At 21.2% G+C, this 15,123-nt stretch overlaps 3 protein-coding genes across 3 annotated transcripts; all 3 read left to right on the forward strand. All coding sequences in view use genetic code 6, as the record gives it.

Annotated features, from left to right (window-relative positions):
• Nucleotides 1–1,710: 1,710 nt before the first annotated feature.
• Nucleotides 1,711–4,614, forward strand: TTHERM_00225680 (N-recognin zinc finger protein; the record flags this gene model as incomplete). Its single annotated transcript, XM_001014199.2, has 1 exon — nucleotides 1,711–4,614. One exon carries the CDS (start codon nucleotides 1,711–1,713, stop codon nucleotides 4,612–4,614), a length of 2,904 nt encoding a protein of 967 aa, XP_001014199.2.
• Nucleotides 4,615–6,537: 1,923 nt separating this feature from the next.
• Nucleotides 6,538–9,408, forward strand: TTHERM_00225690 (N-recognin zinc finger protein; the record flags this gene model as incomplete). The annotated part of the gene is made up of 1 exon (XM_001014200.2): nucleotides 6,538–9,408. The coding sequence occupies one exon, from the start codon at nucleotides 6,538–6,540 to the stop codon at nucleotides 9,406–9,408; it is 2,871 nt and encodes a 956-aa protein (XP_001014200.2).
• Nucleotides 9,409–11,370: 1,962 nt separating this feature from the next.
• TTHERM_00225700 (N-recognin zinc finger protein) lies at nucleotides 11,371–14,471 on the forward strand (the record flags this gene model as incomplete). The annotated part of the gene is made up of 2 exons (XM_001014201.2): nucleotides 11,371–11,860; nucleotides 12,280–14,471. 2 exons carry the CDS (start codon nucleotides 11,371–11,373, stop codon nucleotides 14,469–14,471), a joined length of 2,682 nt encoding a protein of 893 aa, XP_001014201.2.
• Between the last annotated feature and the right edge of the window lie 652 nt (nucleotides 14,472–15,123).

Raw genomic sequence — 15,123 nt, forward strand, 5'->3', positions numbered from 1 at the left:
ATTTCAGTTTTCATATTTTATTTTATAATTTATTATTATTTTAGTATTTATTTTATAATTTATGATGATCTTAATATTTTTAAATTGCTTTCTTTTCTAATTAATTCAATTATTTTATATTTTTTATTTCTTCAATTTTTTTATCAATTAACTGGACCCTCCTTGATGCTTATTGTCAGAATAATTTTAAAAATTAATTAAAAAAATATTTATTTAAAATTCTAAAATAATAAATTTAAAATCGAAATAAAGATAAAATCAAATTTTTAGTGTAGTTTATCAATAATATTAAATTCCTTAAAAATTAAGATATATCTTTAATAAATGGAGTAAGACATCGTTTATGAACCGTTATTTTATTCTTTCTAAATTAATAAATAAATAAATCCTTAAAAAAATTCATAAGAAATATTTAAAGAGCAATTCTTTATTTAATTAACTTATCTAAAATTAATTAATTAAATAGTATAGATAAAATATAATTTTTCTTGTTAATTATTTTGATTTACTAAATTTTATACATAGAAATATACTTTATAAAAACAATAATAAAACTGATCAAAATTTATTAGAAAATTGAGTTAAAAAGATATTTATTTAATTTTACTTAATTAGATAGAAAAATGTGATTATCTTATTAAATGTAATTAATTCAGAAAATATATTCAATCTGTGTCATGCTTTGATCCAATTATTGAAGTGTTTTATTAAATTTACAAATAAATTAAAGAATAATTCTTAGCAGAAACTTCTTTATTTCTTTAAAAACAAAAAATGTAATTTACACTTGTATTATAAAAGATACAAGTATATTATATTTGAAATACTTTTATATATTTATTAATTTTAACAAGAAAATTAATTTAGAAAAATCTTTTATTTCTAGATAATTCTTATTATTTTATTTTCTATTCTAATATCTCACAAAAATATTAATAATTTTGATTTACTAAATTTTGAACCTAGAGATATCCTTTATAAAAACAATAAAAATTTAGTAGTAGGAGGGTGAGGTAGAAACAAAATAATGAAAATTCATTTTAAAATCAACCATTCAGCTTTTTCTTGGTTATTGAGTCAATATTTCCAAACCCCTACTCCCCCCTCCCCCCTTCATTTTCGACAATTTTTATTTTTTTCGGAAATGAATGGATTTAATTGAAATTACTTCTTTCCTATTTTGTTTTTTAAATTTAGCTTACTATAAAATATAAATATAGAAGTATTAACAAATTTTTATGTAGAAAATTCTAATAATTCAACTTTGTTTTCTAATTTTCCTTAATTAAAATTCGAGTAAATATTTTAGTATGTATTGTTTAGAATTCTATAAGAAAAGAAATAATAAAAATATTTGATAATGAGCACATTTTTTATGCTTTAAACGAATTAGATAAAGTAGTTTTTATCTTAATATTCTCCAAAAATTGATTCTATCTATTTAATATATTTTTATTTTTTAACATAATTTCATCTTTAAAAAATCATATCATATTTTTTATTTAAAAAAATTGAACAATTTAACTAATATTTTAGAATAACATAATCAATCTGTCATATGAAAATCAAATTAAATCTTTTAGATATCACATAATAAATCAGAAATTAAATTTTAAATATTTTTATGACTCTTAATACCCAAATAAAAAATAAATTCAAAAAAGAATTGTATAAAAATTAATAATATCAAAATATCATATTTTTGCTCAAATGAGAGATAAAAAACTACTATACATATTTGGTGGTGCTGCTGTCTTAGCAGGAACCTATATTTATTTCGAAAGGAGAAATAAGACTCTAAAATAGAAATACTCATTGCTTTTTAATTAGTTTTCGCAGCAAATCCTCTGTTTTAAATAACTCAATTAAAACAATTTTTAACTTACATATGATAAACTATTACATTTAGCTATTTAAGAAGAAAATAATAGCAAGTAACTGACACTTTCAGATTAAATATCTTTTTCAGATTTCAATGCTATTCTAAATTAAGGAGCATGTCCTTAACAAATTAATGCTGGCGATTATTACTACGACTGTTTTGATTGTAGTTTTACAAGATACGAAAATGCTTACGCACTAAATAGTAGATAAACTGATACATAATATCAAATATTATGTGAGGATTGCTTTAAAACAGAAGAACACAAAAATCATAAATTTAAAAGATTCCAACATCATGGTCTTTTTATTGCTTAATGCTAATGTGGAAATTAAGCTTAAATAAATAAGAAGTGTTTTTGCAAGAAACATTAAGGCTTTGATAAAATCAAATAATTATATGACGATTAGCTCTTTAAATAGCCTAAACTATGGAAAGGAATTGAAACATTCTTAGTTGATTCTTTTTACTATTATATTGAAATTGTAAGTGCTGTAATTCAATAAAAACTTGATAAATTAATTGATGAAAAGACGTACAACTAAAATATTCAAGGTATTAATTACTTCCTTTAGCTCATAATTAATAAAATAAATGAAATTCTTGAGCTAAATCCTCCTTCCACTTATCTCATATCAAGCACACTCTTAAAATCTTTTGAAAAACCTATTTCTTTTAAGGTTAAGAAAAATTACCAACAATAATATCCTGATAAATATATCAGATTAATTTAAAAGTAAAAAGAAATTAATTAAGATTTTACTATTTTGGATTGTCTGTTGCTGAGTTATGAAGTTATATGTCCTAACAGCGATTAATATCTTTCTAAGCTTTTTAATACACTTGCTATGGCTGATGAAAGATTTGTTACTTTTCTTTGCGAAAAATTCTTTAGAATGATTGGATTTATTGTATCAACTTAAAAATCTAAAGATGAATGGATATATAAGAGTAAGCTCCCAAAATTCATTCACATTATAACAGAAAATATAAATATTTAAAGAGTTTCTGACCATTTATTAAATACACTAGGAGCTGATATTTTTAATTTGCTTGAATATATCTCATTTTATATTCAAAAGAAATAAAATTTTTAAGAAGGAGAAGTAAATGAAGTTGTTGTTTTATTACCTGCTCTAACTTATTTCATGTTACATTTTAAATAGGTAAAAACTTTGATATAAAAATATCCAAAGGAGTTAGTGAATGCAATTAATAATTTAAATTAGGCTCTTTTCTTTGGAAATCTTATTCATTTTTATTATTAATTTCCAGATTAATTATAGAGTTGGTGTGATAGTTTACAATATTTAACTTAATTTATTAATATTGAAGTTAATAATATTGAAACTTAAGTCTAAGTTTTCTAAGCTTTGAAGCTTATAAACGATGAAGAGTTAACCAAAAATATGATATCTATAATGTGTGATAGCTTTAGAGATCAAATTTAAAAAATAAGTGATTTAATAGAAGAAAAAGAAAAAGAAAAAGAATAAGAATAAGAAAAAGAAAAAGAAAAAGAAATTTTCTTTACATTATCAGTTTCTTCATTAACTATGTTGCCTTACCTAATAGCAATATCTGAAAAAAAAATGTTTACACAATCTTCCATTTAAAAATTCTTTAATGATAAATTTAGCTTTAAATGTGAAGAAGAAAAAACACATTTTTTCAAATGCTTAAGAAAAGTTCTTTCAAAACATATCCTTTTTGAAGCTCGTTAATTAAATTAAGTTTTTTAATTTTTAAGTATGATTGGAATTGAAGAATTAGCTTAAAATACAAAGAAAATCATTTTTGGTCCAAGCTTTAAAATTTATGATATATTCATATTCGTCAATTCTATAATTCTTTTGGCCGATAATAATAGTAATATCACTACTCAGAATAATCCACCTTAAAAACTAATTTAAGATTTAAAAAATCATTAGTTAAAGGATATAGAATAACTTTACACTTCACAACTAGTGTATTAAATACTTTTAGATTCGACACCTTTGTTAAACTTGTTCTTTAAAACGTTAGATGAGTGCTCATCAGAAGATACTCAAATAAAAAAAATAATCAAAAGGAATGTAGAAGAACTTGTTGTGACTTGCTTCAATAAAAATAAACTAGAAAAAATGAACTTGCACGATTTGGAGGAGATTTGCTCTGTTTTAATTGATGATCAAAATATAGTGAAACTAAATTACAATGAAGTTTTGGATTAAAATGAAAGCTAATAGTTTATTTTCCTTCGCAAATAATATACCCAAAAATTTTATTCTCGTCATCTGTTAAGAAATTAATTTGATGAAGTTTATTAAGATATCAAAGATCTAAAAATTATAGAATCTGAGGAGTACACATTTGCTGGAAGCGATTTTAGTTTAGAAAAGCTATTTCCATATCAATAAGAAATCTTCAAAAAGATATTTTTGGATGAGGAGTATGTTAGATAAATCATTTCAGTTTGTTTAGAAGAAAAAGAATTTGGCGATAAAATATAAGAAAACTTAATACTGTATCTTTTGTTAAAATTTATTGTTTCTAAAGATCAATCTGAAATTATGAGTGAAGAAGAGAAAAAATAAATTGAAAAAATAATCTAAATATTACCTTTGGACAAATTAAAAAAACAATTTATAGCTTAAAATTATAGGTTAAAACAATAACCTATCATATTTTTGTTGAGAACTGTTGAGAAAATATTAGAAATGTTGAAACAGCTAAGTTAAAATGAAAAATGAATATTATAATTTTAATTTAATTTTAATAAATACTATTTAAATTTTTAATTTTTTTTATATCAATTTTTTATATTGTTTTAATTTTTTTAAATTAGGGAAAAATAGTATTTAATAGAAATGTAATTTTTAAGAAAAAATAATTTATTTTATATTTTTTATTTATTCAATTTTTGTATCGATTAACTGGACCCTCCTTCTCCTTGATCCTTATTGTCATTATAAATTATAAAAATTAATTAAAAAAAATATTTATTTTAAAATTCTAAAATAATAAATTTAAAATCGAAATAAAGATAGAATCAAATTCTTAGTGTAGTTTATCAAAAATATTAAATTCCTTAAAAATTAAGATAAATCTTCAATAAATGGAATAAGACATCGTTTATGAACAATTATTTTGTTCTTTCTATATTAAGAAATAAATAAATCATAAAAAAAATAATATGTAAATATTTAAAGAGAGAGCAATATTTTATTAAATTAAATTATCTAAAATTAATTAATTAAATAGAATAGATAAAATATAATTTTCTTGTTAATTATTTTGATTTACTAAATTTTATACATACAAATTTAATTTATAAAAAAAAATAAAATTGATCAAAATTTATTAGAAAACTGATTTAAAAAGATATTTATTTTATTTAATTAGATAGAAAAATATGATTTTCTTATAAAATTTAATGAATTCAGAAAATAATTTCAATCTACAAGCTTTGATCCAATTTTTGTGTTATTTTATTCAGTTTACAAAGAAATTATAGAGTAATTTATAAGCTGGAAATAAATATTAATAGAAACTTCTTTATTTCTTTAAAACAAAAAATATACAATACACTTGTATTATAAAAGTTACATCCAAATTATATTTGGCATACTTTCATATACTTATTAATTTTAACAAGAAAATTAATTTAGAAAAATCTTTTATTTCTAGATTAATCTTATTATTTTATTTTCTATTCTAATATCTCACAAAAATGTTAATAATTTTGATTTACTAAATTTTATACCTCGAAATATACTTTATTAAAACAATAATAAAACTGATCAAAATTTATTAGAAAACTGAGTTAAAAAGATATTTATATTACTTAACTTAATTTGATAGAAAAATGTGATTGTCTTAAAAAATGTAATTAATTTCAGAAAATATGTTCAATCTTTGTCATGCTTTCATCCAATTTTTTTCAATTTTTGAACTGTTATATATCTTTACAAAGAAACTATAGTATAATTTATAAGCTGCAAATAAATATAATAGAAACTTGTTTATTTCTTTAAAAACAAAAAATGTTCAAATACACTTTTATTATAAAAGAGACATACAAATTATATTTAGTGTACTTTTATATATTGAAAAATTTTAAAAAGAAAATTAATTTAGAAAAATCAAGATAAATTTTATTATTTTATTTTCTATTCTAATATCTCACAAAAATGTTAATAATTTTGATTTACTAAATCTTGAACCTAGATATATCCTTTATAAAAACAATAATAAAAACGATAAAAATCTTTTAGCAGGGAGGGAGAGGTAGAAACAAAATAATGAAAATTCTTTATTAAAGCAGCCAAAATTAGTGAATAACATGTAAATATATAGAATATAGTAAAAAATATTTTAAAAAAGTATTATAAAAATTTGATCCAATAAAATAATATAATAGATAATGTAGATTAGTAAATAGAAGAATTAATAATGTTGATTATCATCAATTAAGATTAAGATTAGATAGATATAATGAATTCACAATAACATAATCTGTCATATGAAAATCAAATTAAATCTTTTAGATATCACATAATAAATCAGAAATTAAATTTTAAATATTTTTATGACTCTTAATACCCAAATAAAAAATAAATTCAAAAAGAATTGTATAAAAATTAATAACATCAAAATATCATACTTTTGCTCAAATGAGAGATAAAAAACTATTATACACATTTGGTGGTGCTGCTGTCTTAGCAGGAACCTATATTTATTTCAAAAGGAGAAATAAGACTCTAAAATAGAAATACTCATTGCTTTTTAATTAGTTTTCGCAGCAAATCCTCTCATTTAAATAATTCGATTAAAAAAATTTTTAACTTACATATGATAAACTTTTACATTTAGCAATTTATGAAGAAAATAATAGCAAGTAACTGATACTTTCAGATTAAATATCTTTTTCAGATGTCAATGCTATTCTAAATTAAGGAGCATGTCCTTAACAAATTAATGCTGGCGATTATTACTACGACTGTTTTGATTGTAGTCTTAAAAGATAAGAAAATGCTTAAGCACTAAATGGTATAGAAATTGATACATAAAGTCAAATATTATGCGAGGATTGCTTTAAAACTGAAGAACACAAAAATCATAAATTTAAAAGATACCAACATCATGGTGTTTTTATTGCTTAATGCTAATGTGGAAATTAAGCTTAAATAAATAAGAAGTGTTTTTGCAAGAAACATTAAGGCTTTGATAAAATCAAATAATTATATGACGATTAACTCTTTAAGCAGCCTAAGCTATGGAAAGGAATTGAAACATTCTTAGTTGATTCTTTTTACTATTATGTTGAAATTGTAAGTGCTGTAATACAATAAAAGCTTGATAAAGTAATTGATGAAAAGACATACAACTAAAATATTTAAGGTATTAATTACTTCCTTTAGATCATAATTAATAAAATAAACGAAATTCTTGAGCTAAATCCTCCTTCCACTTATCTCATATCAAGTGTACTCTTAAAATCTTTTGAAAAACCTATTTCTTTTAAGGTTAAGAAAAATTGCCAACAATAATATCCTGATAAATATATCAGATTAATTTAAAAGTAAAAAGAAATTAATTAAGATTTTACTATTTTGGATTGTCTGTTGCTGAGTTATGAAGTTATATGTCCTAACAGCGATTAATATCTTTCTAAGCTTTTTAATACTCTTGCTATGGCTGATGAAAAATTTGTTACTTTTCTTTGCGAAAAATTCTTTAGAATGATTGGATTTATTGCATCAGCTTAAAAATCTAAAGATTAATGGATCTATAAGAGTAAGCTCCCAAAATTCATTCACATTATAATAGAAAATATAAATATTTAAAGAGTTTGTGACCATTTATTAAATACACTAGGAGCTGATATTTTTAATTTGCTTGAATATCTCTCATTTTATATTCAAAAGAAATAAATTTTTTAAGAGGGAGAAGTAAATGAAGTTGTTGTTTTATTACCTGCTCTAACTTATTACATGTTACATGTTAAATAGGTAAAAACTTTGATGTAAAAATATCCAAAGGAGTTAGTGAATGCAATTAATAATTTAAATTAGGCTCTTTTCTTTGGAAATCTTATTCATTTTTAAATTACATTTCCAGATTAATTATAGAGTTGGTCTGATAGTTTACAATTTTTAACTTAATTTATTAATATTGAAGTTAATAATATTGAAACTTAAGTCTAAGTTTTCTAAGCTTTGAAGCTTATAAACGATGAAGAATTAACCAAAAATATGATATCTATAATGTGTGATAGCTTTAGAGATCAAATTTAAAAAATAAGTGATTTAATATAAGAAAAAGAAAATGAAATTTTCTTTACATCATCAGTTTCTTCATTAACTATTTTGCCTTACCTAATAGAAATATCTGAAAAAAAAATATTTACACAATCTTCCATTTAAAAATTCTTTAATGATAAATTTAGCTTTAAATGTGAAGAAGAAAAAACACATTTTTTCAAATGCTTAAGAAAAGTTCTTTCAAAACATATCCTTTTTGAAGCTGGTTAATTAAATTTAATTTTTGAATGTTTAAGTATGATTGGAATGGAACAATTAGCTTAAGCTACAAAGAAAATCATTTTTGGTCCAGCCAATAAAATATATGATATATTCATATTCGTCAATTCTATAATTCTTTTGGCCGATAATAATAGTAATATCACCACTATGAATAATCCACCTTAAAAACTAATTTAAGATTTAAAAAATCCTTTGTTAAAGAATACACAATCATTTTATACTTCACAATTAGTGTATTAAATACTTTTAGATTCGACACCTTTGTTAAACTTGTTCTTTAAAACGTTAGAAGAGTGCTCATCAGAAGATACTAAAATGAAAAAAATAATCAATAGGACTGTAGAAGAACTTGTTGTAACTTGCATCAATAAAAATAAACTAGAAAAAATGAACTTGCACGATTTGGAGGAGATTTGCTCTGTTTTAATTAATGATAAAAATATAGTGAAACTAAATTACAAAGAAGTTTTGGATTAAGATGAAAGCTAATAGTTTATTTTCCTTCGCAAATAATATACCCAAAAATTTTATTCTCGTCATATGTTAAGAAATTAATTTGATGAAGTTTTTTAAGATATCAGAGATCTAAAAAATATAGAATCAAAAGAGGAGTACACATTTGCTGGAAGCGATTTTAGTTTAGAAAAGCTATTTCCATATCAATAAGAAATCTTCAAAAAGATATTTTTGGATGAGGAGTATGTTAGATAAATCATTTCAGTTTGTTTAGAAGAAAAAGAATTTGTCGATAAAATATAAGAAAACTTAATACTGTATCTTTTGTTAAAATTTATTGTTTCTAAATATCAATCTGAAATTATGAGTGAAGAAGAGAAAAAATAAATTGAAAAAATAATCTAAATATTACCTTTGGACAAATTAAAAGAATAATTTATAGCTTAAATTGATTGGTTAAAACAAAAACCTATCATATTTTTTTTGAGAACTGTTGAGAAAATATTAGAAATGTTGAAACAGTTAAGTTAAAATGAAAAATGAATATTATAATTTTAATTTAATTTGAAAATACTATTCAAATTTTTAACTTTATTATATCAATTTTTTTATGTTGTTTTTATTTATATAAATTAGGGAAAAATAGTATTTAATAGAAATGTAATTTTTAAGAAAAAATTATTAAAAAAATATCTCACTTTTATTTTTTAATTCATACAATAATGTAATCTCTAAATATTTCACTGATCTTAAAGAAAATGCCTAATTTAAAGAGATTAAACAGTATATGTATGAAATTTAGTTTATTATTTTATATTTTTTATTTCTTCATTTTTCTTATATATTAAATAACCCCTTCTTGATGCTTATTGTCATTATAAATTATAAAAATTAATTAAAAAAGTATTTATATTAAAATTCTAAAATAATAAAACTTTAAAATTGAATTAAAGATAAAATCAAATTTTTGGCATAGTTTAACTTTTATATTAAATTCCTTAAAAATTAAGATACATATTCTAAAAATGGGATAAGACATTATTTATGAACCTTTATTTTGCTCATTCTAAATAAATAAATCTTTTTATAAATTCATTTGAAAATATTTAAAGAGCACCGTTTGTTTTATCAAATCTTTTCTATAAATAATTAATTAAAGTAAATAGGTAAAATGATTATTCAAAATTAATTAGAAAATTTAATATATAGAAAAATTTGATTATCTTATAACCTGTAATCAATTTCAGAAAATAAATATAAGCTGTGTTATTTTTTTTTAAAAATTTTCAACTTCTTTATTCGCTTTAGAAAGAAATTATGGAGGAATTTATAAATGCTGTGTTTAAATATTAATTGAAACTTCATTATTTTTATGCATTCAAAACAAAAATGTGCAATACGCTTGTTATAAAAGATGCATACAAATGATATTTGAGTATTTTTATACATATTAAATTTCATTTATTAATTTTAACAAGAAAATTGATTTAGAAAAACTTTTTATTTCTAGATAAATCTAAAATTTATTATGTTCTATTCTAATTTTTCATAAGAAAATTTTTGATTCAAAAATTTGATATTTCTTATTGCTTTTTTGTGCTATCAGAAAATTAAATTAAGGATATTTGGTTTGAAATCTTCAAAATGTTTATTAATAATTTTGATTTACTAAATTTTATACATAGAAAAATCCTTAAATTTTAATTTCTTTTTAGAAGCACTAATAAAAATGATCAGAATCTAATAGTGGGGGAGGGATAGATAAAGGCAATATAATGAAATTTCTAGTAACTCATTTGATTCAAATTTATGTTTTTTATATAACTAAATAGTTGTCTAAATTTAAATACATCCTCTATGCTAAATAAAAAAATTTACTCTTGTTTGTTTGCTAAATAAATTCTACAAAAATTATATTATACAAATTAAATGAAAATATCTTCTAATAGAATTTTCTGAATATAAGAGATTTTGAAATTGAAATTACTTCATTCTATATATTTTAAAATTAATTTTTTTAATTTAGATTACTAAAAAATATAAATATATCAGAATTAAGATATTCTTATCTAGAAAATTCTAATAATTCAACTTTCTATTTTATTGTTCCCAAATCAAAATTCATCAAATATTTTAATAGGAATTTTTAGACTATGAGAAAGCGAATAAATAAAAATATTTGATAACGAGCACATTTTTTATGCTTTAAACGAATTAGATAGATAAAGTAGTTTTTACCTTAATATTCTCCAAAAATGAATTCTCTTTAATATATTTTTATTTTATACATAATTTCATCTTTAAAAAATCATAGTATATTTTTTATATAAAAAAATTGAATACTTGAACTTACCATTTCAGAATTACATAATCAGAAATATTAAATCAAATTTAATCTTTTTGAAAATCAAATTTTAAATAGTTTTGTGGCTCTTAATACCCAAATAAAAAAATTAATTCAAAAACATTTCCATAATAATATCAAAATATCATATTCTGGCTCAAATGAGAGATAGTAAACTAAAAGTAGTATTATACACAGTTGGTGGTGCTGCTGTCTTAGCGGGAACCTACATTTATTTCAAAAGAAGAAATATGACTCTAGAATAGAAATACTCATTGCTTTTTAATTAGTTTTCACAGCAAATCCTTTCTTTTAAATAACTAAATTAAAGCAAATTTTAACTTACATATGATAAACTATTACATTTAGCTATTTAAGAAGAAAATAACAGCAGTAGCAGCAACTAACTTACACTTACAGATTAAATATCTTTTTCAGATGTCGATGATATTCTAAATTAAGGAGCATGTTCTTAAGAAATTAATGCTGGCGATTATTATTACGAGTGTTTTGATTGTAGTCCTGTAAGATAAGAAAATGCTTAAACACTTAATGGTTTAGAAATTGATGAATACTATCAAATATTATGTGAGGATTGCTTTAAAACAGAAGAACACAAAAATCATAAATTTAAAAGAAGAAAATAATAATGTATTGTATATATGTGGGAATCGTATCATAATCTTACCGATTTATGATTTTTTGCGATCCGATTTTAAAATTGTTAGAGTCGGTACTTATCGATCAAATCGTTATCATAAAGTTTATATTGAAACATCGAATCGCTATATTTAATAAATAGGGATAATCGTAAAATTTATCAGTCTTAAGAAATTTTCTTCCGATTCCCATATATAGTATTGTAAACGCTTATTGCTAATGTGGTAATTAATCATTAGTAAATAAGGAGTGTTTTTGCAAGAAACATTAAGGCTTTGATAAAATCAAATAATTATATGACGACTAGCTCTTTAAGCAGCCTAGGTTATGGAAAAGCATTGAAACATTCTTAATTGATTCTTTCTACTATTACATTGAAATAGTAAGTATTTCAATTCAATAAAAACTAGATAAAGTAATTGATGAAAAGACATACAACTAAAATGTTCAAGCTATTAATTACTTCCTTTAGCTCATAATAAATAAAATAAATGAAATTCTTGAACTAAATCCTCCTTCCACTTATCTCATATCAAGCATACTTTTAAAATCTTTTGAAAAACCTATTTCTTTTAAGGTTAAGAAAAATTGCCAACGATAATATCCTGATAAATATATCAGATTAATTTAAAAGGAAAAAGAAATTAATCAAGATTTAACCATTTTGGATTGTCTGTTGTTGAGTTATGAAGTTATATTTCCCAATAGCGACTAATATATTTCTAAGCTTTTTTATACTCTTGCTATGTCTGATGAAAATTTTACAACTATTCTTTGCGAAAAATTCTTTAGAATGATTAGATTTATTGCATCTACTTAAAAATCTAAAGATGAATGGATCTATAAGGGTAAGCTCCCAACATTCACTTACATTATAATGGTAAATATACATATTTAAAGAACTTTTGACTATATATTAAATACATCAGGAGCTGATATTTTTAATTTGCTTGAACATCTTGCATTTTACATTCATAAAAAATTAATTTTTTAAGAAGGAGAAGTAAATGAAATTGTTGTTCTATTACCTAATGTAACTTTTGACATGTTTAAACAAGTTTAATAAATAAAAACTTTGATGTAAAGATATCCAAAGGAATTAGTGAATGCAATTAATAATTTAAATTAGGCTCTTTTCTTTGGAAACTTTATTATTTATTAAAATATATTTTCAGATTAACTATTAAAGAGTTGGTGCGATAGTTTAGTATTTTTTACTCAATTTGATAATATTGAAGTTAGTAATATTGAAGCATAAGTCTAAGTTTTCTAAGCTTTGAAGCTTATAAACGATGAAGAATTAACCAAAAATATGATATCTATAATGTGTGATAGCTTTAGAGATCAAATTTAAAAAATAAGTGATTTAATAGGAGTAAAAGAAGATTTCTATACACTATCAGTTTCTTCATTAACTATGTTGCCTTACCTAATCGCAATATCTGAAAAAAAAATGTTTACACAATCTTCCATTTAAAAATTCTTTAATGACAAATTTAGCTTTAAATGTGAAGAAGAAAAAAAACATTTTTTCAAATGCTTAAGAAAAGTTCTTTCAAAATTTATTCTTTTTGAAGCTGATTTATTTAATTTATTTATTTAAAGCTTAAGTATGATTGGAATGGAGTAGTTAGCTTAGTTCGCAAAGAAAAGCATTTTTAATCCAGCCTATAAAATATATGATATATTCATATTCGTCAATTCTATAATTCTTTTGGCTGATAATAATATTAATACCACTACTCAGAATAATCCACCTTAAAAACTAATTTAGAATATAAAATAACCTTTGTTCGTTATTTAACAATCATAATACGCTTCTCAATTAATGTATTAAATACTTTTAGATTCTACACCTTTGTTAAACTTGTTCTCTAATAGATTATAATTATTCTTCCCAGAAGAATGCTCATCAGAAGATACTCAAATAAAAAAAATAATAAAAAGGAATATAGAATAAGTTGTTGTGACTTGCATAAATAAAAATAATCTAGAAAAAATGAACTTGAATGATTTGAAGGAGATTTGCTCTGTTTTAATAAATGATCAAAACTTAGTAAAACTAAATTGCAAGGAAGTTTTGGATTAAGATGAAAGTTAATAGTTTATTTTCCTTCGCAAGCAGTATACCCAAAAATTTTATTCTCGTCATCTGTTAAGAAATTAATTTAATGAAGTTTTCAACGATATCAATAAAGTAGCTCTAAAAAATAGAGAATCAGAAGAGGAGTACACATATACTGGAAGCGATTTTAGTTTAGAAAAGCTATACCCATATCAATAAGAAATGTTCAAAAAGATATTTTTGGATGAGGAGTATGTTAGATAAATCATTTTAGTTTGTTTAGAACAAAAACAATTTATTGATAAAATATAAGAATACTTAATACTGTATCTTTTGTTAAAATTTATTGTTTCTAAAGATCAATCTGAAATTATGAGTGAAGAAGAGAAATAATAAATTGAAAAAATAATCTAAAAATTACCTTTTGACAAATTAAAAGAATAATTGACAGCTGAATTTGATTGTTATAAACAATAAAGTAAAACTGCTTAGAAAATATTAGAAATGTTGAAAAAAATAAGTTAAAATTAAAAATGAATATTAAAATTTAATTTCATTTGAAAATACAAAACAAATATTTAACTTTAATATAAGAATTTTTTTATGTTGTTTTTTATTTATATAAATTAGGGAAAGATAATATTTAATAGAAATGTAATTTTAAATAAAAAATTATAAAAAAAATATTTCAATTTTATTATTTACCATAGATTCTCTCTTGTTAATTAAGGATTTTTTTGAGTGATATTTAAAAATTTTTATAAATTCGATTTTATTATTTGTATATTACTAAATAATTGTCTAAATTTAATTACATCGTCTATACTAAATAAAAAAAGTTTACTCTGGTCTGTTTGCTAAATTCTATAAAAAAATTTTGTATTTTTCTCCTCCAAATTAAATGAAAATACCTTTGAATAGAATTTTCTGAAACTAAGAGATTTTGAAATTGAAATTAATTCATTCTATTTTAAAATTAATTTTTTTAATTTAGATTACTACAAAATATAAATATATAAGAATTAAGATATTCTTATCTAGAAAATTCTAATAATTCAACTTTCTATTTTAATATTCCAAAATCAAAATTGGATCAAATATTTTAGTAGGAATTTTTTCAAATTCTATGAGAAAGTGAATAAATAAAAATATTTGATAGCGAGCACATTTTTTAAGCTTTAAACGAATT

The sequence above is a fragment of the Tetrahymena thermophila genome (genome assembly GCF_000189635.1).
Source record: "Tetrahymena thermophila SB210 genomic scaffold scf_8254665, whole genome shotgun sequence".
Classification (NCBI taxonomy): Eukaryota; Ciliophora; class Oligohymenophorea; order Hymenostomatida; family Tetrahymenidae; genus Tetrahymena; species Tetrahymena thermophila.